Raw genomic sequence first — 27,542 nt, 5'->3', positions numbered from 1 at the left:
TTGGATATGGTAAGAAATATGGCCTTGCATTGTTCATTAAAATATTAATTTCTTGCGTCAGATGGCTAAAGCGAGCCCACTGGCCAACCTTCGGTTGGAGATGGCCTAAGTTGATGAGTGCACTCAAATGTCTAGGGCTACAAGTTTACCAATGGCGAAGCCAGGATTTGCCGAGGGGAGGGGTGAAATTCAAAAGAGTGCAAGGTTTAATTGAAGCAGTTGTTTTTATATTGTAGAGTGCAAAGTTTTAAGTCAATATTCATAGCAGAAAATAGTCTCTCCACCAAAGCGGTTGTAAGTGGTAATATCAAAACCAATTTAATAAAGCTTAAATTGGCTAGGATTAGATTCTAAAAAAGGGGGCTAGTTAGGCAACGAACTAGAACCTAGTTTAAAACTAGCTTAATTACTAAATTGTCCTTGTTTAAATAAATTAATTTTATGCTATAATTATTGAAAATTAAGTTTATCTAATTAAATATATCCATAAACAATGCTTTTTATGAGATCATTATTTCCAAAACTTTTTATAAGATTGTTATTTCCAAAGCCACTTCGTAGTATACAATGCAAGCATGTCGAGCATCAAATAGTTGATGATTCAAAATGTTGGGGCAAGACTGCCATATGGATTTACTTTTTTTTTTTTAACATGGAGGATATTGTATTTCATTCAACTTTACAAACAGATACAAAGGTGGCCAGTTGGGTACATAAACTTCAATGACCAAGAAATTGATCTGAAGTGAATTTGTGTAGTACAACAAATAATAGTAAACCCCTATACGACAACCACAAATACTGTCATAACCCCACATACTGTCATCAATACAAATTTGTTACAAACACATGCAACAAAATTATATAGACAACCACATAAGTCATCGCATAAATGCGAGGCCACAAAATGTCATTGCCGAGCGAGACCACAAAAATGATCCACGTTAAAAACGAGACCACTAACTCAACGTAAAAAGCGGAGACAACATTAACCAATGTAAGCACGCAACCACCACATACATAGGGAGAATAACCTAGACTAAAATACAATAAAATAAATCCGACATGTCCACAGTGGAGCAGCAAGCAAGAGATAGTGGAGTAGCAAAACGTGCAGAGATAACAGAGGCATGGGACACCCACCGAAGTTGGGGCGATACCCAAGGCACCAAAGACCGTCATTCGCCGCCTGGAGTGAGACGTAACAGGAGGAGGAAAGCAATGGCCGACAAGGATGGCAAAGGGAACCAACCACCCCGCCGCATGACTGAAGCAAACCCAAATAGGCTGAAACGATATTTCCAAGGGCAAAGCCCTTGGGGAGCCCAAAAGCAACAACGGTTTTGCACATTAAAACTGTGAGCAACCAGGAGGCCCCCGTTGGGAACACCCAAAATTGACGCCACCCAGGACAAAGCACGACAGATCCAAAGGCCCACCATGCCAAACCGAGGGAGAGACCCATCGAACATGATACTGAAACAGCAAGACCAAACCCGGCAGCCACTGAAGTCACCCAAAATCACAAAAAAGCAAAGCCACCCATGGCCACTAGAGGAACCCTTGTGGCAAAGCCCACTCGTGAAACTAAAGACAACCGTGGGGGGAGAAGGAAATGAGAGGAGCCTCGGATGAATGAGGGGGAGAAGAAACACCAAGGGGGGAAGCTGGGGGAACTAAGGCGGGGAGACAGGGATATGGGGGAACATGGGGACGGGGTATAAGAGAGTGGAGTGGAAGGGTGGGGGAGGCTTAAGAAGAAAAAAGGAACGAGAAAATGGAGGAAAGCTAGGGGAAGGAGGATGAGAGGTAATGGAAGGAAAGGTGGAAATGTGGGAGGGGGTGGGGAAGAAAGAGAGGATGGGGAGAAGAGAGGAAAGCTAGGAGAATGAGAAGGAGAGGCGCCCATCGACCCCCAGCCTTAGCCAGAGGTTGGCGACTATGGAGGAAAAGGAAGTTGGCTGAGAGAAGGGAAGTTGGCTGCTCTTCTCCAACCATACAGACCGCCTTATGGATTAACTAGTGATGAGGCACTGAGAAATGATATTAAAAAGACTGTACCATTAAAAACTATCAATTGTTTTATTTAGTTTCCTTTGCTAATGAGGACAATGCTTTTTTTTTATTGAGTAATGCTTGCTGTAGCATGTACGTCAAAGTCAGGTGTAAGTTTATAATTAAGAGGGGTATATTCAATTGAGATTTTGAGGGATTTTAGTTCTTCTAATGAAGTATTCAATCAGTATTTTAAGTGATTTTCTCAAATTCAAGGTGTAATCAATCATGATTTTAAAATCCTTCCAAATCCGTGTATTTAATTATGATTTTAAAGAAATTTATAACATTCCAGGGGTATTAATTAGAAATTGATTTTAAAGAATTTGAAAAAAAATTGAGGAATTAGAGGGAATTAGAGAGATTTTGTAGTGTATTATTTTAAGCATCCACAAATATCACATCTCCCTATGAGATTTTGAGGGAATTGAATCAAAATTTTATGGAATCGCTACAAATCAATTAAATTCCATAAAAATCCATGGATTTATAAATCCATTAAAGTTTCTTAAACTCTCAATTGAATACACCTCCCTAAGTGAGACTTCTTTTCTTTTTCTTAAATAAGAGTATTTTTTTTTTCATATTTAATGGCAAATTTTCTTACATCAATTTCAACCGTACAAGTAAGACGTGAATAACACAGTCAAAGTTTTAAGCCCAAAATAGTTACTTTTTTTTTTTTTCTCATAAAGACAACTTCCATTATAATAAAGGGGTGTTATATCTACACACCCATTTTTACTTCTCGCGCACCTCTTATTAATTTATGTCTTAATCTTCTTCAATTCATTTGATCTAATAGTTGGAAATTAAGAGAGTGTGTGATAAATAAAAATAGTGTGTGGATAACTACAAAGAAAGTAAAAGGCCCAAAAAGAATCGGGTAAACAACTACAGAGAAAATAAAAGGCCCAGGCAAAATGAAAGCAGCAACCCACAATACAACGAGAGGTCCACTGTGACAACCCGTCCCGGGATTTACGGAACAAAAAGGGTTTTGTAATTTCCTTAAGTTAGGGATACTTTTCTTTAAAAATTGTTTTTGGATCTTAATGTGTGTGCCCGTGGGACCAAATTGTTTTGGTGTTGTTTCCCTCTGGGCCCACTCCTTCATCTCTCTTGGTCTTTCTCTCGGTCTCACTCTTTCTCTCACTCACTTTCCCTCAGCTTTTTCTCTCTCCCTCATGCTCTCTCTCAGATTCCCTGTTCCCCGAGGACTAGTACACACCCATATACACCACACCTTATCTGGCACGCCCCGATCTAGACCTCATGGTTTTGTTTCTGAGAACTCACATAAGAACTTCCCAGTGGGTCACCCATCCTAGGAATACTCTCGCACGAACTTGCTTAACTTCAGAGTTTCGATGGAACCCGAAGCCAGTGAGCTCCCAAAAAGCCTCGTCCTAGGTAGAGATGGGAAATTCTTGTGTGAGCTTCCAGAAACAAAATCGTGAGGGCGTGGTTGGAGCCCAAAGTGGACAATATCGTGCTACGGTGGAGTCGAGCCCAGGATGTGGTGGGGGCCTGGGCCGATATGTGAAAATATGGTATCAGAGCCAATCCTTGGCCGGAAGTGTGTCGACGACGATGTCGGGCCCTTAAATAAGTGGATTGTAACATCCCACATCGCCTATGGGAGTGGATCTTGTAAGCCTTATATGTATATTCTCATCACTATCTACCACAAGGCTTTTTGGGAACTCACTGGCTTCGGGTTCCATCGGAACTCCGAAGTTAAGCGAGTTCGTGCAAGAGCAATCTCATGATGGGTGACTTACTGGGAAGTTCCCATTTAAGTTCCCAGAAACAAAACCGTGAGGTCGGGATCGGGACGTGTCACACGGCAGAGTGACTCTGATACCAATCTGACACACCCCGATCTCGACCTCACTGTTTTGATTTTGGGAACTTACACGTGAACTTCCCAGTGGGTCAGCCATCCTAGGAATTCTCTCGCGCAAACTCGCTTAACTTCGGAGTTTCGATGGAACCCGAAACCAGTAAACTCCTAAAAGGCCTCGTGCTAGGTAGAGATGGGATATACATATAAGGCTTACAAGATCCTCACCCCTGGGTGATGTGGGATCTTACATTATCGGAGCACCCCGACACACTCACCACCACCACTATCATGTAGACATTCCATTTCCATCGTCCATGTGAAGCACTCGGACACACACAACACACTCAGGTCAAGCGAGCTCGTGGCTTGCAAGCCAAAATCCGGCCACCCCATGACTAATCGAAGGTACTAGATCTCTTCCCCTCATCCTAAAGTCCATTTTGGTATTTAGATCATAAGTTTAGGTATGGTTTGGCTGGCGACCGAAGCACGGGAGGCTTTGGCTTTTTTCCCTAGTGAGAAATGGGTCAGTGACCCAAGTCCAGTGAACCCAAGGCCTCAGACCCATTAAGCCCAACCCACATGAGTTTGAGGTTGGAGTCGTCTTTTAGTATGAGTTGATGAAGGTTATAATGTAAGTGGTCAGCGGTTTGGGTCCCCAATCACTATCTTCACACAGAAATGAATAGTCACCTTTTATTATTTTGCTACAATTCATAAACATCATATCGTACTATGGTAAATCTTTTCCAACGATATGATGCCTATGAATTGTAGCAAGATGATGAGATGTGTTCGCCTCAACGCATCTTTCCACTGCTTCACTCTAAGACTTTATTGTTTGTGAGTACGTGGATGTCAAAACACTTTTAGCAGATATGATTAGTACCCTCTGGAATGGTACCATAGCACAGTCAAGATGAGAATCAGATGATTTTTGTACACTTTCACATTATGGAACAAAATGGTATTCGAAAGATCGAATTTACATTAGGGAAAATTGTGCATCTTTGGGAAAATTACTGCTTGCTTATCGATATAACAAATGTGTGGTCGATACGCGGGCGGCCAACTGCTATATCGATAACTTATTTGTTGGGTTCATTAAGTAAGTGGGCAGGAAAATCCATCTACAGCAGTTGTTACGGATTAGCTTTCGTTGAGGCTTGACCTAAAGACACACTTGTTCTCGTAGTACATGACGTTACATATGCTTAGGCGAGACCCATTTTCATTTTTGGTTTTGGATTTTTCAGTTCAAGTATTTTAAATTCCTTATTTTAGTTATATATTTGTATCTTCTCGAAGTTACAAATGTTTGGACGAGTCATTTCCACTTTTAGTGTTAATTTCAGTACGAAGTTTTTAACCTCTACGTTATTACATATCTATTTTGAAGTTATCATATTTTACGTACATATTTTTTACCCTACGTCAATGTATGTGTTTCCGACTTTATATCTTTATAAAGTATGTTTTCTACTTTTACACTGATAAGGGAATAAGGTACGAGCCTATAGGCACGAAAGATGGAATCATTGCAACCCGATTGTGACACGGCGGCGTTTTCCCTTTTGTGCAACTGTTCTGACTTGATTTCTTCGCTATATATATATATATAAATTTTTTTTTCTCCCTATTTTCGAGTATTTTAGTATAGGAATTTATTTCAAATTTCGGGACGAAATTTTATTTAACGGGGCAGATTTTAACAACCCATCCTCAGATTTATGCAACAAAAAGGGTTTTTTTTTGTAATTTCCTTAAGTTAGGGATACCTTTCTTTAAAAAAAAAAATTGGATCTTAATGTGTGTGCCCGTGGGACCCAATTGTTTTAAGGTTGTTTCCCCCGGGGCCCACTCCTTCATCTCTCTTGGTCTCTCTCTCGGTCTCACTCTTTCTTTCCCTTACTTTCCCTTAGCTATTTCTCTCTCCCTCATGCTCTCTCTCAGATTCTCTCTTCCCCGAGGACCAGTACACACCATATACACCACACCTCAACGGAGCACCCCGACACACTCACCACCACCAACATCATCTAGACCTTCCCTCTCCATTGTCCCTGTGAAACACTAGGACACCCACAACACACCCAGGTCCGGCGAGCTCGTGGCTTGCAAGCCGAAATCCAGCCACCCCATGACTAATCGAAGGTACTAGATCTCTTGCCCTCATCCTAAAGTTCATTTTGATATCTAGATCATAAGCTTAGGTGTGGTTTGGCCGGCGACCGGAGCACGGGAGGCTTCCCGGTGAGAAATGGGTCAGTGACCTAAGTCCAGTGAACCCAGGCCCTTTAGGCCGTTTAGAACCTAGGGTCTTGAGCTCGTTAAGCCCAACCCACCTATTTTATTCATTTATGTTTATTTAATTTATTTTCTAAAACCCAAATGGCTGCTAGGCGTGGCCTTAAGCCTAAGGCCCGTTAGGACGAAACCCAAAACCCTTAGAGGCTTAGGCTTTAGGGCTGTTTAGGAGTACGCCTTTGGGCCTTTGCATTTGAGCCCAAACCCCATGGCCTCCAGCCCGTTAACCCCTTGAAGCCCAGAGACCCCAAACCCAGTAACCCTAAACCCTAAGCTCTAGGGCCATTCCACTTGGGCTTCTGGCCTGATAGCTTTAAACCCAAACCCATTTTTGGACCTAACCCAAGCCCAACCCGGTTGACCCGGACCCGTAGACTTTGACTTGACCCGGTCAACGGTCAACATTGACTTTTTGACTATTTTTTTTTGGGTTTTCGTACGGGACCCTTCTTAGGGTAATTCGACGTCCGTTTTCCCAAATTCAATAGTTTTGATAGAGTTTTATTAATTGGACCCTTTATGTGCTTAGGGGCAATTATTTGTGGCATTTTCGTATTCACTAGTTTGCGTGGCTCTTCGGGGATGAAGCATCTGTAAGTGGAGCCCTTCTAAAATGTATGTTTTAATAGTAGAAATACATACATGAAAAGCATGATTTAATAATTACATTTTAAGGAAACGTTTTATGAGATATTATGCTTACTGAGAATATTTTGAATTACCTTATTTTATCGAACCCATGTTCTTTGTAGTATAGATTATGGATGACTATATACTGCTTATGAACATGCTTTTGCACACTTTTTTATAGTATAGATGATGGATGACTTTATACTATGAAGATGTTTTTGAGAGAGAGAGAGAGAGAGAGAGATATATATATATATATATATATATATATATATAAACACACACTTATGCTGGAAAGATTATATTCAATGTTTTTGTGCGTATCTAGTGGTCACTGTTATGCATGCGGGCGATGATACTTATATTGGCTTTGGTCGGGCGTAGGTTGGTGCCTAAGGGCGATGATACTTATATTGGCATCGGCTGCGTAGGTAAGTGGCTTTGGCCGGAAGATACTTATATTGGCTTCGATTGGGCGTAGGTTGGTGGCTTCGGCTGTATGACACTAGTATATAATACCACTATTTAGCATATTTTACGATATATGTTTTATGAAAAGTTTTATGGCATGTTAGGGTTTTCGAAAAAACCTATTACATATTTTACTATTGAATTTCCATTAAACTTTAGGGGGTTAGTATGTTGATTAACTGGTTCAATATTATATATATATATATATATATATATATATATCAATTTGGTCCACTAATGTTTGTTTTGTGCCCCCTCAGGATTTAGATTTGAGGTGTATGATCCCGGCATCAAGACACTCCCGCATCGGCATCTTCGAGTCCTCTCGATGTAGGACCCATTCATTTGCTCATTCAATTATATATTATTTCCTTTCTAGTGTTAGGTTGTAGTTGTATGCTCTGAACACGTTCCTCATTTGCATAATCATTGTATTTTAATTCATAACTTTTATTTATATTCGTTGTTATCATGCATTTTAATATGGCTTTGTCACCTTCGAGTGTTAGCCCGCACATGCCTACCCTAGTGTTTGGAGAATATCAGGGTCAGGCATGTCACCCACACAAGCTTAGACTCAAAGGCTGTAAAAAGCAAACAATAAAAAACCCCTGCAAATATATACAAACAAAGTAACATATGGGTAGAGAGTGAGGCTATACAAGGTATGTAAAATACCCAACACTCCGCATCAATTGGTCGCACTGAAAACCTTCCAACCTTGGGAGGCAAGATACAAAAGTGCTCAAGGCTTGGTACACAAAGAATGGGAACAATGCGTGTTGCAACAGGGATATCAAATCAAGCAATATTATGCTGGATTTAAATTTCAACAGCAAACTTGGGGATTTCGAGTTAGCTCAACTTGTGGATCATGGAAAACAATCACAAACCATGCTTCTGACTGGAACCATGGGATACATATCTCTGGAATGCATTACCACAGGAAAGGCGAGCAAAGAAACAGATGTCTACAACTTCGGGGTCGTTGGTTTAGAGATAGCTTGTCGGAGAAAACCCATTGATCCATAGTTGGGAAAGACTCAAATTAACATGGTGGAGTGACTTTGGTAGCTTTATGTTGGAAAAAATTGGGTCTAATTGCTATATTAAATCACATGAAAAATCAAGAAATAATTCATGCAATTATATATCAAAGTAATGCACACACATGAGTAACCAATATAAACGAACATGACATAATAGATTAGAAAATTTTGGAAATACGGTCGAGGAAAGTGTTAGACACTCTGTCTTTAAGACAAGTTTACGCCCCACTACAGTGCTCATGGTTGATCGGCTCATGTCTTCCAAAATACAATGACCACGTCCTTGTAATAGTAGTACTCCAAATCACAAGGCTCCATGAACCACGATTGTATTGAAAACTCTCTCATATGAACTTAATGAGACTGAAATGTTATTTTGTGATTATAGGGGGCTTCCCTATTTATAAAATGTGAGATGCCTCTTTGAAAGCATGTGACTATCAAAAGTTGCAATATTTCAACTAAGTAGGCATATCTTTCTACCAAAAGGCTCCACTTCCAATTTTCATTCAATTAATAAATTTAATATAATAATATTATTATTAAATTTTCCAACACTTTACGCTTGTAGGTTTTCACTTAGAAGAAATGTCAACATGTACAGAAAAAGAGTAGCAAAATTTGTACCTTTTGTATTCGGAGAGCTTTGTTGTCTCATGAACTTTCAATCATTGATCTTTCATTTTTCAATTAAAGCTTAGCTCATATCGAAATTTATCGAAATAACAAATTGATCAAGATTCAAGACCTGCATTGAAAGAAAATGATCAAACAAACAAATTAAAAACAAAATTGAAATAAAACGAAAGAGATAATGAGTTTTGCGCAAAATACCAGAAATCGTGATAGGCACCAGTTTTAAAAATCTGGAAGTTCCCCGAATGTAGAGTGATGACTGATGAGAATGACGCAACCTATAATAACTGAAATAAGGAAAGATGAAGTTTCTAGTATTTAACTTGCTTTTCCGTTTATTACTTCAATCTAATGCCTAGAAAGAAAGAGGGGATTAAGTATCACTTGACATAATCATGGAGAAGAAGTGCAGAAAGAAGAGCTCTTTCAGATTTCACGCCTAGAATCTCCCCTAGTGCTTGTTTCTTGCAATGCAAGCAACCTGCTTCACAAAACGGATGAACTGGTTTTACTATTTGTTGGCTGAGACTAAATAGAAGCAATTTAAATGGATTAACATGTCGTGTCCCATATGTTTGATGAACGTAACAATGGGTTGACTAGATCAACTACATTGAAAAAATGTCCTACATATTAGAGACACAAGTTCCTTCCCCAAGATTGGAGCTCTACTTGAGGATACTACTCATGTCTAGTCACAACCATCAAAATGAATTTGGACTCAAAGGCCCTGTTTGGTGGGTAAGATTGGATGGGTTTTTTTTCCAATTAAATTGGATTTGTAACCCAGTCAATGTTTGGTGAGAAAAATTGTAACATGGACTGAATTGGCTACACATCTTAAATAGGAAAAATATTATGGGTTATGTAACCTAACCACACATTCATAGCACATTTGTGAGTGCTAGTAAAAAGTGCAAGAGAACACGAATTTCACCAAAAATAACCACAAACCTTACTAGAAAGTAACCATACAATATCATCGGAGGAAGAAAAGTAATGTGAAACTTGTAGGAAATCTCCTACGAATTTGGCCATACCAAACCTTTAGTTTATTGTTCTGATTTTTCAGCAAACCTACCGGCAATTAAATTTTTTTTTTTTTAGCATTTTACTGCTTAAGTATTTATATAAATTCTCTTTCGTGTGTGAAGGGGTCAAGTACTCCACTTCTATAATTCAATTCTTTTACCCATTCAAATGGCTATGACCAAAACAAACTAAAAAAAACATACAAATAAAACAAAAATAAAAAGACATAATTCAAGATCTTTGATAGAGAAAAATAATAGAAAGAAATGTACTCATGACTAGAACTAATTTATAGGACACGGTTACACTGTCACTGCATATAACTAAGAATGTACATAAATTTTTGAACCATTAGCATAAAACGCCATGGTAACTGTGTACGCATGTATGTAAGTCTTTCATGAGAACATCAGTGGAAGAACCCTTCTCGAAGATCTGATTTCTAACCATTTCCAAGACGTTTCTTCTTTTTATTTTTGGTCAAATCCTAGCCGTTTCTATGTCAATGCATATCGGACCAAAAATATTTACTTCACCTGCCACACACTACATGAGTCATTCTTTAATTTTAAAAAGAAATTTCAGACCGGCGCCGTGGTCTAGCATAGTCACTCTCTACTCTTTTTTTTTTTTTTTTTATCAATCGATATTATCTACACTAAGAAAAATGAGGTGAGTTTAACCTCATAATAAAATAACATTCATGTGGTTATTTGACGAGAATTATTTAAATATTTACTAGAGCAATTGGCCTGCAACAAAACATAATATTTTATTATAATACGAGTGCAAATTCCCATAGAATAAATACAGTCATTGTTCATTATTTAAATATTTTAATTCATAAAATAATATTTTATTAAATTAGTGGGATCCATTTAGGTATCACATTAGCATTTAACTGAATTTTTTTACAGAATTGTGACAAAATGATCACAATGATTTGTGACACCTATTTTCAGAGACTACATTGATCGATTTTCAATTTCAGAGACCATCCTGATAGGATGAGTCATGGACCATTTGTGATAAAAACCCAAACATAATTAAATACCATTTCAAACCAAAATATGGATAAAAGTATACATAAATAAATACAATGTCAAACAATACATCAAGCTCAATTGCTTGTTTGTTTCCCAGCACTTTATAGAGTGTGGACTAAGACTCAGGTCGTCGATGAATTTGTTTCGATTTGAATTGGTATACAGTATGGTGCATCTACCAAACAATTACTCTGCAGATGTGTTCTTCAGTATATAAGTGTTATAATTAGATGATAATTCTGGAAAAAAACCACTACAAAATGTTAGATATGGATAACTCCGGGAATGTGTTCTTATATCTCCTGCTCTTCTTTCTGTTCTACCCTTTTGCAACTGCTTTAACCTTCAACTTCCCAAGCTTTCCCAATGGCACGACCAACATATCCCTTGAGGGAGAAGCATATATTGATACCCAACTCATCAGACTCACTAGAAGCCCTGGAGAAACTGGGAACGTCGGTCGAGCAACTTACCGTGAGCCAAGGAAAATGCCACTGGAAAACTCGCAGACTTTACCACAAATTTCACATTCATAATCGATTCAGGGAGTGCTGATGGGATGGTATTCTTTGTAGCGTCAAACGGATCCTTACTCAACAGTGCAGCAGGAAATGGTGCTAAGCTCGGCCTTCCTGTCGAAGACCTCTCAGGAGACATCTCGAAGGCTCAGTATCCGTTTGTGGCAGTGGAGTTTGATATCTTCAAGAATACGCCACCAACCATCAGGGATCCCGATGGTGATCATGTCGATATCGACATCAACTCTCTCAAGTCTAATCTTACCGCACCTTGGAATGGTGGTATTGAGGAAGGAAAACGAAATAGTGCTCGGATTACAACTCCAGCTCAAAAAATCTATTGAATTTTGTGAATGGTATATTCATCATAAGACAATCAGGTACAAGAAATAGTAAATATATATGTGCTAGAGGGAAAAAAACAAGACTACCTATCCCTCCTCGATTTACGTCTAACAAAAAAGAACAAATAAGACACATCCCAAGGGAATTGACAACAAGACAAATAAGACACATCCCTTGAATTAAGGGAATTGATAACAAGAGACACATCCCTTGAATTAAGAGAATTGACAACACTATCTATCACCCTAAAATTCTTTGTACGGTGAACATGCAACCTAACCTAACCCTTATTGAATTTTGTGAATGGTATATTCATCATAAGACAATCAGGTACAAGAGATAGCAAATATATATGTGCTAGAGGGGAAAAAAACAAGACTACCTATCCCTCCTTGATTTACGTCTAAAGCTAACAAAAAAGAACAAATAAGACACATCCCTTGAATTAAGGGAATTGACAACAAGACAAATAAGACACATCCCTTGAATCAAGGGAATTGACAACATTATCTATCACCCTAAAATCCTTTGTACGGTGAACATGCAAACCTAACCCTAGTTGCCATTCTTTCTTCCAATACTCCCCCTCAAGCTGAATCAAAAGGATTAATTGATCCAAGCTTGAACAAAACACACTGAAAATTAGCAGAGGTTAATCTTTTTGTGAAAATATCCGCAAGTTGACCATGACTGCGCGTGTAGTGAGTATCAATCACCTTGGACTGAACTTGATTTCTGACGTAGTGACAATTAACTTCAATATGTTTAGTTCGCTCATGGAATACAGGATTCGATGCAATGTGCATCGCGGCCTGATTATCACAACGTAGGGACATGGGTTGTAGATGAGGAAAACCTAAAGCCAACAGAAGGCTTTTGAGCCAAATAAGTTCACAAGCAGTCGACGCCATAGCACGATACTCTGCCTCTGCACTAGAGCGTGCAACAACACTTTGTTTCTTGCTTTTCCAGGTAACTAGGTTGCCTCCCACAAACGTACAAAACCCAGTGGTAAACTTGCAATCGAGAGAATTGTTTGCCCAATTAGCATTGGTATAGCCTGAGATCTAAGTGTGACTATTGTTGCGCATAAGAATTCCTCTACCAATGGAACCCTTAAGATAATGTAGCACACGATGAACAATCTTCAAATGATCCATGCTTGGATAGTGCATAAATTGGCTAACAATGCTAACGGCATATGATATATCAGGACGTGTGATAGTCAGATAAATGAGTTTGCCAACCATTCTTTGATAGTAACTTAAATTAGGAACTGGATCACCGTGAGTTTTTAGCTTCAAGTTTCTATCCAAGGGGGTACAAGCAGGCTTGCAATCTGTCATTTTTGCTTCATGAAGAAGATCCATGAGATACTTGCGTTGGTTGAGGAAGAAACCCTTGTGAGAGTGTGCCATCTCGATGCCCAGAAAGTATTTGAGAGTGCCAAGATCCTTGATAGCAAACTTGTTGTTAAGATACTGTTTAAGAGCATTAATCTCTGACATATTATCACCTGTCACAATTAGATCATCAACATAAATAAGCACAACTAGTTTACCCACTAAGTTGGAACGAACAAATAGAGAAGAATATGCAATACTTCGACAAAAACCGACCTTTTCCAGAACATGATTGAGCTTGGCATACCATGCAAGTGGACTTTGCTTGAGACCATAAATGGATTTATGGAGTTTGCACACCATTTCTGGATTGTTTGATTGAGGATGACCTGGGGGTAACTTCATGTAAACCTCTTCTTCAAGTTCACCATGCAGGAAAGCATTTTTAACATCCATTTGAAAGAAAGGCCATGCATTGTTAATTGCAACTGACAACAATACTCAAACAATGTTCATTTTTGCCACCAGAGCAAATGTCTCTTTATAATCGACGCCATAGGTTTGTGTAAAACCTCGAGCAACCAAGCGAGCCTTATTCCTTTCGATTGTGCCATCTGAATGAAACTTAGTTTTGTACACCCAACGACTCCCCACTGCCTTATTTCCTTTTGGAAGTTTCACTATAGTCCATGTGTTATTTTCATGGAAGGCTTGAAGCTTCTCTACCATAGCATTTCTCCACTCACTGTGAAGATTGGCTTCTTGAAAACTTTGAGGTTCTCGAGCTTCATTAATGGCACTTAGGAATGTAGCAAAAGAAGATGAGACTTTGCTATAGTCAATAACATCAGTCACGGGGTACCTGGCAGTGTAGGTCACATAATCATGCAACTTGGATGGAAGTTTCCTCTCTCGTGCAGGATTGTGACGAACTGTAGGAGATTGAACTACAGGTATTTGAACAACATCATGGTTGGAAGGATCACTAAAAGGTGCAGTGTGAATCTCCGATGAGGAAGGGGTTTCATCTTCAAGATGTTCCACCGAGTGAAGATTAACATCATCGGCACATGATCACTAGGAATGCATGTTGCATCTTCTCCGTTTAGATATGGAAAAGGAAATAAGTCCATCAAATGCTCCTCATGTCTAGAGTAATCCAGTGATTGTGAGAAGTAAGGAACATATTCTTCAAATTTAACATCCCTTGAAACAACCATTTTTCTAGTTGTTGAATTATAGCACTTGTAACCTTTTTGGGTAGATGAATAACATAGAAAGACACATTTGGCAGCCCTTGGGTCTAGTTTGTCACGATTTTGAGCTTGAATGTGAACAAAGCATGTACACCCAAAGACTCTCAAATGGGAAAAGTTGATCTTTCTATTTTATAAGGTGATTTAAAATTCAACACTTTACTAGGCAATCTATTGATGAGACATGCCGCAGTAAGAACTCCTTGAGACCAAAACTTCTTAGGCACATTCATGTGAAACATAAGAGCTCTAGTCTTCTCAAGTAGATCTCTATTCTTCCTCTCGGCCACCCTATTTTGTTGCGGTGTTCCAACACAGCTTGTTTGGTGTAATATACCATGCGTGCTCAAGTAGTGTGACATGTTATGAGACATATATTCTGTGCCGTTATCTAATCATAAAATATGAATTTTTGAAGCAAATTGGGTGGCCACAAGTCTATGAAAATCTTGAAAAATTTCCATCACTTCACTTTTAAATTTCAAAAGATACAACCAAGTAATCCTTGTGAAATCATCCACAAAAGTTACAAAATATTTGTATCCATCAAAAGACTCTAGAATTGGTCCCCAAACATCGGAATGCACGACTTCAAAAGGATTACTAGCCCTAGACAAAGAGGAAGTAAATGGTAATCTAGTAAACTTAGAAAAATGACAAACATCACAAGGACTTGTAACTTTGCACATGTTTGGGAACAAGGTGGATAGAACTTTTTCAGAATGATGTGCTAGACGTTGGTGCCAAAGTTGTTGTTCTTGAGCTAAGCTTGAAGTGACTTGAAAAACCTTGGGAACTTGAATATGCTTGAAAAGATAGTAGAGACCATTTAAGAAAAATCCTTCACCAATCGTCTTTTTGGTGACTACATCCTGAAAGATCACATTTTTTTTAGAGAAAATGGCAAGACAATTTAATGAGTTTGTGATCTTGCCAACAGATAAAAGTTGAAAAGGGAATAAGGGAACATAAAGAGCCTCAGACTCGACATCACTTGATCAGTGGCTCCAGAATTTATAATCCAATAATCATGCACATTACCAATGTTGACAGCAGTTGAGAAGGAATGTAAGATACCTGGGATGTCCCTTTGTACCGCACCACGCCTTCATTTCCAGCCAGGAAGCCAGCAAACTGTCCTAGTAGTGCAGTTTGATTGTTGTCACACTGATTTAGTGGTCCTTCACTATCTCCAAGACCTTGTTTCTTGTGAAGAAACATAGCAAACTCATTGATCAGTGCAGCTGGATTAGTGGTGAACTTCAGTGCTCCCTCAGAAGAAGTTGTGGCAACATGATTTGCCTTATAAGAAAGGTTGTATAAGCCTTTCGAGACACCTTTGTTATCCCTAGGAAACTTTGGTTTTAACTCTAGATGAAGAATCCAAGAGCATCACAATGGCTACATTTTAAGCCAATTTTCTTTCCTTTATAGCCTCTCTCCTCACCAGGTTTTTGGTTAGAGAAGTAAGCCCTAGCTTCTGGTATATTTGCCTTTATGTCCAAGGTCATGACTTTCCTTCGAACCTCTTCTCTTTGAATTGTGGCACACATACTTGAAAAAGAAGGCAGGTCAGGATTCATGAGGATATAGCTTCGAAGATCTTCGAATTCAGGGCTCAGGCTTGCTAAGAGTTGGAATATTTTGTCTTCCTCGGCTCTCTTAGTTAGCACAGCAACGTTGATGGTGTATGGTCGATACACATTCAGCTCATTCCACATAGTGGTCAACTTTCCAAGATGTTGCACAAATGGCTTCCCTTCTTGTTGCAAACCAGCAATGTCCTTCTTTAACTGAAACACACAAGCCGCATTGTTCTGATTTCCATACATTTCCTTGAGATTTTTCCAAAGAGTCATAGAGGATTCAGCATAGCTAAAAATTTCTGCAATCTTACGATCCATGGAATTGAGTAGCCATGACATGACCAACTGGTCTTTGCATAGCTAAGCATCATACTCCGGTGACGTAGTCTCAGGCATTGGAATAGCACCATTAACATAACCAAGCTTTGATCGTCCTCCCATAGCAAAAGAAACTGCTCTCTCCCATGGAAGATAGTTAAACTCATTTAGCAAGACAGAACTAAGACGTTGATTTGGGTTGATATTAATATCTGAGTGTGGTGATGGTGGAGCAGCATGAAAGCTGTCTCCTTCCAAATTTATTGAGCTTTCTTCAACCATGATTGAAGGACAAGAAGAAGCTCACAAATCTCTCAAGAGAACACCAAAGAGACAGGCCGGTTAGGGTCACTGCTCTGATACTATATTGAATTTTGTGAGTGGTATATTCATCATAAGACAATCAGGTACAAGAGATAGCAAATATATATGTGCTAGAGGGAACAAAACAAGACTACCTATCCCTCCTTGATTTATGTCTAAAGCTAACAAAAAAGAACAAATAAGACACATCCCTTGAATTAAGGGAATTGACAACAAGACAAATAAGACACATCCCTTGAATTAAGGGAATTGACAACAAGAGACACATCCCTTGAATTAAGGGAATTGACAACACTATCTATCACCCTAAAATCCTTTGTACGGTGAACATGCAACATAACCTAACCCTAGTTGCCATTCTTTCTTCCAATAAAATCTAACTGTTTCCTTCACTAGCTTTCAAAATAATACAAATGATACCCAAGTGGATGTAATCAGTTATCTTTCTTACACGGTTGATCTGAAACAATACTTGCCGGATTGGGTTATTGTCGGTTTCTCTGCTGCAACAGGTTATGAAGTTGTTGCGCATAAGGTTGTCTCATGGAATTTTGCTTCAACTGCTCTAGTTGATTTGGATGAAACATACAACACACCACTAATTCCTGCACCAAGCCCCGGTGTTCAACCCAAGTCAGGAAATGCCAATAGTAGACTTCTGATTGGTTTGGGTGTTGGCAGGTCTCTAATCTTGGTTGGTGGGTTGGGTTTGGTTTGGTTCATTTTTTGCAAGAAGAGGAAAGCAGTTGAGGAACGTGATGAGAATCCTTTTGTTAATAACTTGATTGATGAGGAAATTGAAATGGGGGCTGGTCCGAGGAAGTTCTCTTACCGTGAGTTGGCTCAAGCGACAAGTAATTTTGAGGAGGGCAAGAAGTTGGGAGAGGGAGGATTCGAAGTGGTTTATAAGGGCTTCATAAAAGACTTACACTCATATGTTGCTGTAAAGAAGATATCCAGCGGATCTAAACAAGGGTTGAAGGAGTATGCGTCAGAAGTAAGGATCATCAGTAGGCTTAGACACCAGAATTTGGTACAACGTATTGGTTGGTGCCATGAAGAGAGCAAACTACTACTCGTCTATGAGTTCATGTCCAACGGTAGTTTAGATTCTCATCTTTTTAAAGAAACAAGCTTGTTATCTTGGCTGGCAAGATACAAGATAGTTCAAGGTTTAGCTTCTGGTTATTTTTTTTACCAGTGTTATGCTGGATTCAAACTTCAATGTAAAACTTGGCGATTTCAGGTTAGCTCGACTTGTGGACCATGGAAAACAGTCACAGACAACAGTTGTGGCGGGAACCAGGGGCTACATGTCTCTGGAATATATTACCACAGGAAAGGCTAGCAAGGAATCAGATGTCTACAGCTTTGGAGTTGTTGCTTTGGAAATAGCCTGCGGGAGAAAATCCATGGATCTCAGTTTAGAAAGTAGTCAAATTGAAATAGTGGAGTGGGTCTGGGAGCTTTACGGAGAAGGGAAATTTTTTCAAGCAGGCGATCCAAAACTCAACGGACATTTTGATGAGGAAAAGATGGAGCGCTTGATGATTGTTGGGCTGTGGTGTGCTCACCCGGATTTTCAATTCAGACCTTCTATACAACAAGCGATTCAAGTGCTTAACTCTAAAGTTGCATTGCCTAATCTCCCATCAAAGATGCCGGTGGCCACCTATTTCGCTTCTGCAACATCACTCTCAACTTTTTCCACTGAGACTATTAGTTCAGAAAGAGGTCAAACAAATTCTCAGGATATTGTTAAAGCACTCTAATTCTTCACAGTTCACCCCATCTTTCGCAACAACATTCCACTCCATCGACAACATTTCAGTCTCCGCAATAATCCCAAGTTAAAATCGTGATAAAACTGTATTCAATTCATTCAAACTGATACGATTGACACACAAGGCCGGCCCTGAGGGTGGCCGAGGTAGACGGTCGCCTAGGGCCCCCAAGTTCGGGGGGCCCCCAAATTTTTCTATACATCCTGTATATAAATATAAATAAAGAAAAAATAAGAAATATCATAATTATTTCGTTGGTGCAGTGGAAACAGTTCCACTCTATTTTCATTGGGGTGGGCAGTTCGAAACACCTTGTAGGCATTAATTTTTGCTTTTTTCAAATCTATGAAATTAAAGATAAATTGTTCTTTAAAAATTTCATAATTACAAGAATCAAAAGGAGTTAAAATAATTCAATAAATATTAATTTTGAATGAATTTAAAATTTTCAACTTTAGAAAAAAATAACAAAACCTCATGTTGGTGGGTGGTTTATGTTTAAATTCTTATTTATTTTCAAAAATATTTTAAATAAAAATTGTATAAATAGAAAAAACTTAAGTTTCTTAAATAAAAAACATACAAAGATCAATTGTCACACACCCACCCGTGTGACAAGAAGCTAGTGAAGTTAATGGCCTCAATCTGTCCAAAGCATTTTTTTTTTCTTTTGCTTTTGAAAATAACCTAAAAAATAACAAAAACCAAAATAATCATAACTTTGTAATCCTTTTTCTTTCAACTTCTCAGTCTTTCTATTTCTATTGAATGTTTAAGCAACTATCACTTGGTCTTGAAGATTGTAATTTGAGGTAACCATAACTTTGAATTTAAATTTTCTTTTTCAATAATTTATTGTTAAACTAGGTTATTCTAAAATTTGATTCGCTAGTGTTTGTTGATTTGGAAAGAACACAAGAGAATCACTTGGCGTTGTTGAATTATTATATTCGTCAATCAAGTTTTATTGTTTTTTCCTCTCTTGATCATCAAGTTTTATTACTCTTCACTCTCAATCTTAGTGCATTTGCGTATAAAGACATGTCACATGCAATATTAAGTAATGTTAGTATATATTTTTTTCTTTTGTTATTAATTTTTAATGATATTTGATGAAGAAATATATTTTTTATGTAATTAGCGAATTCTTTTTACTACATACCATTATACAAAGAGTCGGAGGTCCGAGAACTTTAGGGCCCCACTTTAAAGACTCGCCTAGGGCCCCCAAATTCTCAGGGCCGGCCCTGTTGACACATTGCTGCATTTGTGTTGTAAATATTTTAGTTGTTTACTATTTTGAAGCTATATCTTTAGACAGTTCTATATAAATATAAATGGGCGCAGGTAAGTAACAACATATTTTTTACACAATTTTTTAAAAAAAAAAAAAAAAAAAAACCATTCAAACGGTGTATCTTTTAGAACGACATTTTTTGTAAATATCAAATTTTGTATCTTGGGTGTAACTTAGTCTAAATCTTTTTCTCCTTGGTATATTTCTTCTACTTTGATGTCATCTTTTAATGATTTCCAATGTATTTTAAATGGCTTGGTTAAAACTGATAATTGTTGGTTTACTTCAAAATCAATTGTTGTTGGTGAAGTTGGATCTTCTTGAGTTTAGGTAGTTTTGGTTTGGTCTTGGTTTTCATAGCAAGGGTGAGCAATCTAGGAGTTTGTCCTAATTGATTTGAGTCTCATATTTATTAATTAGTTAATTCTCGGTCATGATCTAATATGTCTATTGAAGTAGATTCTGAAAATGAATTTCTAACTGATTCTTTAGACCTAGTTAATTGACTTAATTCATGAAGTTTGACACTCGACTTTCTAGCTGGAGTGTTGAAATTGATTTTAACCGTTCAGACACATAATTAATCGAGACCCAAATAGAAAATGATCGGACAAACAAATAAAAAGCAGAATTGAAGTTAAACATAGCGAAAATCTTGCTGGGAGCATTTTCTCCCTAACACGATTAGCCGCCATGTTGTAATCAGGAATTCTCATCCCCCTAATGAATTACTGAACTTGGACCTGTAGGAAGAACAAAATAAAACATCACCCAGTAACTTAATGATTGATTAATTAATTACTTTAATTAAGATTTAAGATGCTTTAATCAATATCCAAATACAATTTTGAGCAGATGATACCGAAATGTCCATCTTTTTGCAAGTGGGTTTAGCTCGGCTCTTATTTTCCTTCTGCAGGACAACTTGCAGGATTGAAAGAGAAAACATCATAAATCTAAATTACTTGGCTCTAATCTTGAGCAGATGGTACCGAAATGTTCATCTTTTTGCAAGTTGGAAATGGAAACGAACTCTTTCTATTGGATTTGATAACGGTTTTGTCTTTATAAAAGCAACCGTGTGCATTGAAATTTTAAAGAAAATATAAAATAGACACTAAAGGTTTTTGTGCCAATTCTCAAACGTTTTTTCATCAGTAAAGAGGTTGTTCATATCTTTAGCATCTATTTTTGGATAACAATTTTGTTATTAAAGTTTATTTTATATGAGAAAAACGTGGAAGAAAAATGACGGCAATATATAGCCTAATATGGTTACCTAGATGTGAGAGATTTATAAAGAAAGTAAAAAAAAAAATTTTTGTTTAATTTACTATATTGTCCATATATTTTATTTTGGTTATTTTTCTTTGGTTTTGTTGACGTAATTAATTTAATATTTTTATTGGTTAACAAAGAGAATTTCGTTAACATGTAGTTTAAAAGAGATGTGATACAGGCCCAATACAAGCATAAATTATCACTTAAGCCCAAAGGACCAAAGTGACCAACTAGTGCCCTCACTAGTTAAGCCGAAGTCATAATTAGAGGTAGGTGTGGATGCAAATTTTCGTCTTCTCCTTCTTTGACAAAATTGCACCTACAAAACAATCAACACCTTTGATCAAAGCCAAAAACCTCACGCACACACGATGAATGGGGGGCTTTGGTCAAAGAATCTCTGATGCCAAAGTTAGAATTTAGAGAGAAAAAATGTTTAGAAGATTTTTGGGAGTTTTGCAATAGTATCAACTTAGCATTTTAGAAGAAATAGGGTCCTATATATAGGGAATGAGGTGGCCGGCCTTCTCCTTCTTTGACAAAATTGCACCTAATACAAAAAAATCAACACCTTTGATCAAAGCCAAAAACCTCACGCACACACGATGAATGGGGGGCTTTGGTCAAAGAATTTATGATGCCAAAGTTAGAATTTAGAGAGAAAAAATGTTTAGAAGATTTTTGGGAGTTTTGCAATAGTATCAACTTAGCCTTTTAGAAGAAATAGGGTCCTATATATAGGGAATGAGGTGGCCGGCCCTTAGAGGATTTTGTGTGAAAATGGTGATTAATTTGGTGATTAATGGATTAATTAGGAATTAATCCATTAATTAGCCTAATTAATCTAATTTGTATGGAAGGTTTTGAAGGTTATGGAATGAGGATGGATGAGACAAATTTGAACTTGTTACCTATTTTGGGTACTCCTGATTTGGTTGATAGATGATTCTCCACTGCTCGCGTGTAGGAGACCCGGTATGCCTCAAGGGTAAATTTGTCATCTTCACCCAAAAATCCACGTGTCGCCTTGTGATTATTTTTGGCTCCACAGTAGGCACTTGGAACCAAAATAGAAACCAAAACACAGACTGAAACATACAACACTGAGCGGTTCGGTTTTTATGTTTTGAAACCAAACAGCAAGCTAGAAAAAGGGTTTGGTTTCAGCTTCTAATATCTAAAACAAACCGCATAATATGAATAAATATTTTAAGGCATTTTAAACTTTAAAACAACAAATATAATTAAATAATATTTATGTTTTTGTATTATGTAGAGCTGACCAATTCAAATTCAAGCATCGTCTCTCTTACTATTAATCCACAACCACAACAATAAGCTCTGAGGCAATCTCAAGCTTCTAGTTCACAAGTTTCAGTGGTTTCTTCTCCATCAATTTCACTTTCACAAGGTCCAAGGTCTTCCCAAGTATCGCATTCTCAAACTCAAATGTCTTCTCAAGCATGTTCACAAGCTCAAAGGTCTCCTAAACCTTTAAAGAGCAAGTGTCCAAGAGGAAAATGAGTGGGAAAGGGCTGAGCATTCAAAATTTCATAGTAGTGACTTGAAAAACCAAAATTTTTGTTGAACTGCATGGAACCAAAACCAAAGTAGTGCCTCAAAACATGGGTGAAGCAACACTAGAGCAAAGAGAGGCGATCGCCTCTCCAATTGTCCGAAATCCCCATGAAAAGTGAGGAATCTGCCCTCTAAACCTGCATAGAAAGTGAGTGAAGAAATGCTTGAATGGATAATGTTGTCAATGCTATTACGCTGCGCTATCCATATTTATTTTTCAGTTCGGTTATTTTATAATCGAAATCAAAGTTTTATTTCTGTTTGTGAAGCTAGAGAATGTTGAATTTGCCATTTTTGCAGCGTTGGTTCTAACTAAGAAGATATCAGGAAGAAGAAGAATGAGTTTCTCTCTCTCTCCCATTCCTACCCACGCGACCTCTTAACTTTCACCAATTTATTTATTTTTCCAATTTTTATCTACTCAAGTTACGCCACTTTTTCTCTTAGTTATTGTCTAATTAAGTTGCGACCTTCTATGTGTCCTCTTTTGTCAATGTATTTTAGGCAACATTTTTTGACACAGTTATTCCTTTTAAAATTCACTATAAATTCATACGAGTTTCAAAAAACTTATGTAAGGTACTACGGGCTTGTAATCACTTAAACTTTTATCTCATTCTATAATTGACTAAAATATTAAGGAAAATGTATCAATTTGTATATTATATGTTATATAATTTATGTTAATTAATGAATAGCATTTATTTATACGATGTATAATCCGCCTAGTCTACCTAGGCTCTACTTAGGTGCTAGGCATTAGGGCACATCACACCAACCGACTAGCGCATATCGTCTTTTAGAATCTTGTTCATTATGCAATTACATAATAGAACTATACTATAAGAAACGGTGCTTATATCATCCATCGAATATTTCAGGTAGTTTAAATCCTCCTTCAAATATTTCAGTAGTTTAAATCCTCATTTGAATATTCTGGATAGTTCTTAATAAAGAGAAGTCACTTAGTTGAATGAAGTATTGTCTAATCTTCTTGCAGACCATGGACTTAGACCTCGAATGGTTATCTAGATTTTTCTGGGACCTTTTACCTTTTTAAATTTCACCCTTCTTCTCAACAATTCTTAGCTTCGCCACTGCCTCAAAGTAATGACTTGCTACAAGTGAAATCGAAACCAAAACCCTTTAAAATCGAACCAAACCAAAACTACATGATTTAGTTCCATTTCAGTTCTTACACCAAAACCACACCGAACAGAACCGACATTATTTCGATTTAGGTTTTATCCAAAAACCGCACCGAACGAAAGTGTGCACGCCCTAGTCATTATGTTTCAAAATGAGCAGCTATAGAGAAACTCTTTTTATTCCTTTATCACAAACGTCTTGAAGGACATCATTTTATTCTTTTAAGAGTTTGTTTAAAAGTGCTTTTAAAATAATTTAAATTGTTTTCAATATTAGAAGCACTTCTAATAATGTTTAGAAGAAAAACTTAGAATTTTTTTTTAAGTAAATTATACCAATGGTCCCTCAACTTTAATCAAATTAGAGTAATGGTCCCTCAACTAAAAATCCATTACCATTGGTCTCTCAACTCATCAAAATGTGTAGCTATGATTCTTTTCGTCAACTTCGTCAGAATTTTGCCAAAATGAGTTATGTTGGAAGAACCATTGTTACATTTAGGGTCCCTTAACTCATCAAAACGTGTAACTATGGTCCATGTCGTCAACTTCGTTAGAATTTTACCAAAATGAGTTATTTTGGAAGAACCATTGCTACAATTGGGTTAAAGTTGAGGAACCATTGCTCCAAATGAGTTAAAGTTGAGGGACCATTGCTTCAATTGGATTAAAGTTGAGGGACCATTTCTCCAGTTGGATTAAAGTTGAGGGACCATAGTTGCACATTTTGATGAGTTGAGGGACCAATGGTAATGGATTTTTAGTTAAAGGATCATTGCTCCAATTGAGTTAAAGTTAAGAGATCATTGCTACAATTTACTCTTTTTTAGTTTAAAAAAAAAACACTTATTTCATAAGATGCAAGTTTGTTTAAAAGTGCTTTTAAAATAATTTAAACTGTTTTCAGGTATTAAAAACACTTTTAATAATGTTTAGCAGAAAAACTTAAAAATATTTTTTTAGTTCAAAAAATACTTATTTCAGAAAGCATTCGCATTTTGATTATAAACTTCGAAACCTGACATGGTCGAGAACAACCCAGAACCTACACCAATCTCTCACTCCCTCCCCTCCGAAATATGCTGATTTTCTGGAGTCTTGCTTTTAACATCTTCCGAATTGAAATTTGGGAACTTTAACGAAAAGCACCCGGTACTGTTCACTTTAACGAAAAACCACATTTTTACACTAAAAAGTCAATCCTGGTACTATTCACTTTACCCTTTATTTTGTCTTTATCATTAAAACTCAAAATTTTCAAGCCCTTTTCATTAGTTTTCCTTTGAAATTTTGCATAAATGAGAAGAATCAAATTATGTCACATAACAGCGCATGCAGAAAACCCCTTCAATTTGGGCCTATGGATACTACCCTTAGGCCTCAGACATGGACCTTGATTAACCTCATTTGATCCACACAAAAAAAAAATTAATAATAATAATAATGATTGTCAATGATAGCTTCCAATCAACTGAATCAAACCAGTGACAATGTCAATGGCATATCAAATCGAAACATTACATCCATGTCCTCGGAACCGTCCATCAAATCCACTTTTACTAAATTTATATGATCATCACCATCAAGTTGTGCTCTCTACGCACATGATTGATTGAAAAGTTTAGTTGATTAATTTCATTCCACATCAAGTTTTAATTGTCGTTTATTATTACAATTTAACGGTATTCTTCTTTATTTGTAAGTAAGAAGTTTTAAACTCGATTATTAACAAAAAAAATTTGAATTACATTATTGTTAATCTATTGTAAAGTTAATCTCACCCGCTCTTTTAATGTAGATAATATCACTTGTTTTTAATGTAGATAATATCACTTGTTAAAATTAAAAAATAATAATAAGAAGAAGTCACCAAAGGTGTCGGAGGGTGCTTTGGAGAATTTAATAGGATTCTTACCTCCAATACTTACTAAAAATTTAAGATAAATTGACCAAAATAAAATTTTAGGGGCAAATCTTTGCTTTGGGGCACATAAGTGAATGAAACTTACTGTCTCTTTATCCGACCGTGAGTGATAATTGACAATCCTTAGTGTTTAGTCCATACAATCCGAAACAAAGTTTTTTATGTGTATGTCATTTGTTGATATTCAACAAGAGATGTGATATCCACACACCCCTTTTTACTTCTCCCACACCTTTTTGGTTTCCGGCCGTCGGATCGGATGAATCGAAGAAGATCAACAGACAGAAATTAATAAGGGGTGTGTGAGAAGTAAAAATGGGTATGTACATAACACACCCCATTCAACAATCATTAGTAAGTTTAGTCTCCATAGGAGATAGGATTTTTAAATGTGGGTTCCGTGCTCTAGTCCATTCTAAGCTAGAATTTTCATGGCTAAACACGCGGAAACAAAATGCCAGAGTTTTTTTCAATCCAAAATGTTAGGCCATTAAAAATAATGCATCAAATTATTGGACCTGAATGTGTGAATATGGAACCTCATGTGACAAATGGTAAATTTCCGGCAGTAGAAAGTGATAAAAAGTAGAATTAGTTGTGGGCAGTAAATATATAGATTGATGGAATGCATGGTTCATGCATATTCAATCAGTTTTTCACTAAGTTATTGAACCCATCCTTAAAAGTGGCTCAAATAAGCTCCTCAGATTCCCACTATATACCGTCGTCCATCGGAATCCTGATGCTTTTTCTAAAGTCTTGTTTGGACACAAAGAAAACGAAAAGGAATCTGTCTGTTCATGTAAAAAGATTACTGATGTGAGTGACAAATTGACAATCCAATGGTAGAAAGATATATGATGAATCAAATTCGTTTCATACTCCGTCTTTTTGGGGCTTTTCAAGGAAAGGTATAGTAGAAATAGTACGAATTGATATCCTCTTAGGATCTCTGCGTTCAGAGTCGACGGACTCGAAGATTTAGGCCATTTATTTTAAATCATGCGGTCCTCATTAAAACTTATTTCACTTGCTCACCTCACACAAATTAAGAGTCGGAATCTCTATTTCTTTCTCTTCAACGACACGAATCTCTGAATCCATGGACTCCGGACACAGAGACACAGAGATCTATAAAAAGATCTCGCTCGAATTTGAGGAGGAAGGTAAATGCAAACAACTGCTATACATGAAATTGTGTAATGTTGTTTCGATGTTCTTATTCACAATAGTTGTCACGAGAGCATAATGTTTGTTGAAACACACACACGCCCCTCCCCCTCAAAAGGATTCAGGCAAGATAGAGAGCAAAAAAAACAACCGAGGAAAATGATTTGCAAGATTCATCCTTCCCTCACGACCTAATTAAGAGGAAACATTCTTTTTTCGTTTGGGTAAAAAGAGTAAAAAATATTCAATCCGCCATAATAGGTGATATCTAATAAAATAAGATATTTCCTATATATGAAACCTTTCCTACAAATAAGCTAAAGAGAAATAAGAACACGTTTGGAATTGATTTTAAAATAGTTGAAATCGCTTTTGGTGATAATATTTTTTATACTAGGCCTTAATAAAAATGCAAATTAATTTAAAAAAAAACACTTAAGAAACTTTTAGAACCCCAAGACATATTCTCTAAAAGAGTTTAAGTAATTTTTGCTCGTAGTTAATTTCTTTTCTCTCCCAATTTTTATAGGATAGGATGATAATTTTATTGAATCTGAAAAAAAATAACAATTACATCTAGTCACAGATGGACATA

The 27,542-nt window shown here is 37.1% G+C and overlaps 1 protein-coding gene and 1 pseudogene across 1 annotated transcript; both read left to right on the top strand.

Moving 5' to 3' along the window:
- The first annotated feature begins 7,193 nt into the window (after positions 1-7,193).
- On the top strand, positions 7,194-8,344 carry LOC126590436 (L-type lectin-domain containing receptor kinase IX.1-like). The gene is made up of 3 exons (XM_050255899.1): positions 7,194-7,272; positions 7,573-7,642; positions 8,104-8,344. The coding sequence occupies exons 1-3, from the start codon at positions 7,194-7,196 to the stop codon at positions 8,342-8,344; spliced, it is 390 nt and encodes a 129-aa protein (XP_050111856.1).
- A 3,000-nt stretch (positions 8,345-11,344) lies between these two features.
- Positions 11,345-18,537, top strand: LOC126590435 (L-type lectin-domain containing receptor kinase IX.1-like; annotated as a pseudogene).
- The last annotated feature ends 9,005 nt before the right edge of the window (positions 18,538-27,542 follow it).

The sequence above is a fragment of the Malus sylvestris genome, chromosome 11 (genome assembly GCF_916048215.2).
Source record: "Malus sylvestris chromosome 11, drMalSylv7.2, whole genome shotgun sequence".
Classification (NCBI taxonomy): Eukaryota; Viridiplantae; Streptophyta; class Magnoliopsida; order Rosales; family Rosaceae; genus Malus; species Malus sylvestris.
Note: the sequence above shows the minus strand (reverse complement) of the source record. Positions and strands in the feature narration are given on the sequence as shown.

Bases quoted from the DNA above. Each gene is read 5' to 3' on its own strand.
- LOC126590436 (XM_050255899.1), top strand. From the start codon at position 7,194: ATGATACTTATATTGGCTTTGGTCGGGCGTAGGTTGGTGCCTAAGGGC. The intron at 7,273-7,572 runs GTAAGTGGCTTT...GTGCCCCCTCAG, and splicing joins TATTGGCATCGGCTGCGTAG to GATTTAGATTTGAGGTGTAT. The intron at 7,643-8,103 runs GTAGGACCCATT...GTGTTGCAACAG, and splicing joins CATCTTCGAGTCCTCTCGAT to GGATATCAAATCAAGCAATA.